Here is a 3,337-nt window from a genome sequence, read left to right on the forward strand (position 1 = left end):
TTTGTGCCATACTCTTGATCTCTAGTATTCTAAGGAGACCCCCACAACTCTTACGATTCGCCAGGGTTGTCCGTTTGTTACCTGTTTTTTTTCAACCTCGTCACTGACGTCATCCGGCCACTCTCAAAAAATCACATTTGGTGAGAGATTGGTGGACTATGCGGATGACATTCTGTTATCATTTAATCGTGCATTGACACACACTACTGTAAATTGACTGTTCCTGTGTTCGGCATGCGATTCGAACCTTCATGCTTTCCACTCCCTTGTAAACCGTGGAAACGTCAGATTGATGAGTCTGAGTTTGGGCTGTTAGGTCCACTTGTTTTGGCAGCTGCATAGACCGTGACTGCAATTTGACAGGTGAAGTCGGCGGACACAGTACCAAGGAACGAACAATGCTTGATAAATTGGCGCCAGAAACTGACTTCACTGAGGTTAGAGGACCTTGTTTACAAAACAATCGTAAGCGCATTGAAACATGGCTGTCGTGTTACAAGTAATAGACAGTGAGTCGGATTAACCTGAGCAATAGTTGGGGCTCAACAGGTCAAGATATATGGGCATTTGGAACGTATACCCGCACGAACCTTACCGGAGAACCTCGTGTTTTCCATTCCAAAACCGTGTTGGCTAAAAGTTTTGGAGAACAAACCCACACGTGACGACGTGAAATGAAGATGACTACTGTCGATTTGGGTGTTGTGGAATCTTCCTGACTTCCTTGACGGGCTCCACCTGGTTCTTCTTGCACGTGATTCGAAACCTTACAGGACGCAGCACGTAGTGGATCCCAGCAGCAAGTCTGCTGTCGCTTCTTGGCCGGGCTGACTGTTTTTCGCTGTTTGCTTGGCTTATGTTGAGTGAGGTTTGTAAAGGACTTCTGATGAATCACGCTGATGGCCCCTGACCCTAACACGATACTCGAATCTGCTTATTTCAATGGCCTCGGAAGGTTTGGGCACCTCATTCTTGAGCATTTTCTCTGGGAACAATAGAGCTTTTTGCCAGAAGTCCCCACCTTTCCCATTTTTCACCGTTCGGTAGATCCTTCCTCTAGGGCAGTATGCCAGTCATTTGCCAGTTTCCAGTACTGGTTGTTGTCAGTCCATTGATGATCTTTTTGATGCAGATACCCGATCTGGTTGAGTGCCGTCATCACAGTTTGGTACGTCAGCTTGTCATGCTTTTCCCTGCTCACTGGGTGGATTGAAGGCTTTCAGCGCGGAGGCCAGGTGATGCTTTTGAACATTTACTCTCAAGCTTTGCGCGTTCACTGGTGCGTTTGACATAATGTGGCTCACGAATCTGGATGTGTGGCTCCGTTCGGACAAGCTGGTGGTCTGTTCTATAGTCGACTGTATGCATCGGTCGTGTGATGCACATCTCTTGAGCGCCTCGCTGGTCGACTAAACAGAGGCGGCCGCTGCGTGGATGCGTCCATGCTGGGGCGTGTTGCTGATGGCGGCAAAATCTCGTTGACAGCACAAAGTACAAAAAGCCGTTCTGATACCGTGGCCTTCGAGAAAGCAGGGAGCGATCTGCGGGTCCAACGGGTCCACTGAAGCTTCCCGGTAAGAGAATCTTATCAGTTTTCAGGACTGGTCGAAGGAGAGTATCAGCCTCGGCGTAGGCCTTGTTTTTGTGTTTTGAAACGTATGCACAATCGTAGTTTTGGTCTGTCAATCTCAGCCGCAGTAAAGCAAGAGGTGCAGCAATTCAACGGAGTTCTGGGTCAGGAATTTTCTTGATGGACTCCAACAGAGTGCCACTGTTTCCTGCCGGGTAGCGGATCCAATAAAGTGTGCATCTGAAACCATCTTTTCGAAGATTTCCTAGAACAGACAACCATGTTTCGCTCAGAGCGGCAAAACTGATTCCTTTCCGTTTAACTCGGGTGGTGAGATTTTCAAGACGATCGGTTTGATTATTGGCATGATCCACCGGTGTTCGGACATTCCGTGTCGGAAGATCCGCGGTGGATTTTTATTTATCCGAAAATAAGAGGTATTGGTAGGACCTGATTGCCCGCAGATTCCCGGTGTGGAGCAGGGGACGTGACCCTTTGGTCTAAGGATGCCGTGCCTTAGGCTGGTCACAAAGCCTGGGAGTTTTTAACAGTAGTATGAATCCCCTCATCGAGCAGAAGGAGAGTGGTGCGCGCCTACTAAGCGTTTTGTTTCAACTGGGGATCAAGCCAGAGCTTTCGTTGATTCGTGTAGGCTGGCGGAGCGCCCATTACCTAAGAAAGGATCTGAGCAACTCTGTAAGCATGACATACCGGGGTGGGTATCAGAGTGGATGGTTGCAGAGAACCAATGGCCATCGGGTTCATTTAGATGATGATGGCGATCCAACGCACAACTCAGCTAGTATTAGTTCGCTATCGACCCAAAAGCAGTTTTGGACCACCAGGAGATTGCCGATTTCCTCGGACAGGATCACATCACTGGGGCAGTCACGTGGCTGTTACTAATTCAATAGGACCGGTTCAAACACTGGTCATCCGTACTGACTGACCACATGTGATGAATGCATCGTTATACGTCTGTTCAGGGGGGTTTTGGTTGTCTTAAAATGCCAAAAAGATAATCAAACTCTGACTTTGTAGGCAGACGAAGAGTCCCAGTATAATTTTTTCCCTAGTGCCTTCGTCATCCTCATCAACAGAACTTCGGACATGAAAAGAATCCGTTTTAAGTTGAGGGGATATTGAATCGAAAGCTAGTAGAATGTCGTATATGTTACATATTTTTCACATATCTATATCCAAAGTCCGTTAGTCTTGTTTTGTCAATCTAAATCGTTTAGCATAAATCTCTGGAATATACTGGATAGGAAACTGTTTTTCACCGTCAGCCACCAGTTGAGTCAATAATCAAGGTAGTCGTTTCAAACCTGGACCACAATACTCCCTCCTTTCATCCATAACGATCATGTATATTGACCAGACTCCCGCGCATAGCTCTTTGTTTTCCAACTAATCATCAGGTACACTATTTGAGACACCAACATTTTGTTAAATTCCATTTGTATGTCTAATTATCATTTAGCCGATCAACAATCCAAGCAGCTGCGACGGATCAATTACGGTCACATGACTGCTTCGATTTTGTGGCCTAGTTCGCCAGCGCACAAAGTCTGTCCAGTGTAGTTCACCATACACTCTTGCAATTCCGCAATCGAAGGAATTTGCGTCGCATTTACGAGATCTTTCACACTCTGCATATCCCGGCGCTCCTAAGCAAGAGGGCGGTTTAAAAATCTCATGGTTTGTACCGTCTGACTCCAACAACCTAAGTTCTTTGGTTTACTGACTCGTATAGTATACAACAGT

At 46.7% G+C, this 3,337-nt stretch overlaps 1 protein-coding gene across 1 annotated transcript in view; it reads right to left on the reverse strand.

Annotated features, from left to right (window-relative positions):
- Positions 1-3,093: 3,093 nt before the first annotated feature.
- T265_08275 (hypothetical protein) overlaps positions 3,094-3,337 on the reverse strand; it is a gene marked incomplete at both ends in the record, with an annotated part of 26,491 nt that continues 26,247 nt past the window's right edge. Inside the window, one exon of the mRNA XM_009174023.1 lies at positions 3,094-3,240. Coding sequence (XP_009172287.1) covers positions 3,094-3,240 — 147 coding nt within the window. The remainder of the gene's footprint in view (positions 3,241-3,337) is intronic.

This window comes from Opisthorchis viverrini, assembly GCF_000715545.1.
Source record: "Opisthorchis viverrini unplaced genomic scaffold opera_v5_210, whole genome shotgun sequence".
Classification (NCBI taxonomy): Eukaryota; Metazoa; Platyhelminthes; class Trematoda; order Opisthorchiida; family Opisthorchiidae; genus Opisthorchis; species Opisthorchis viverrini.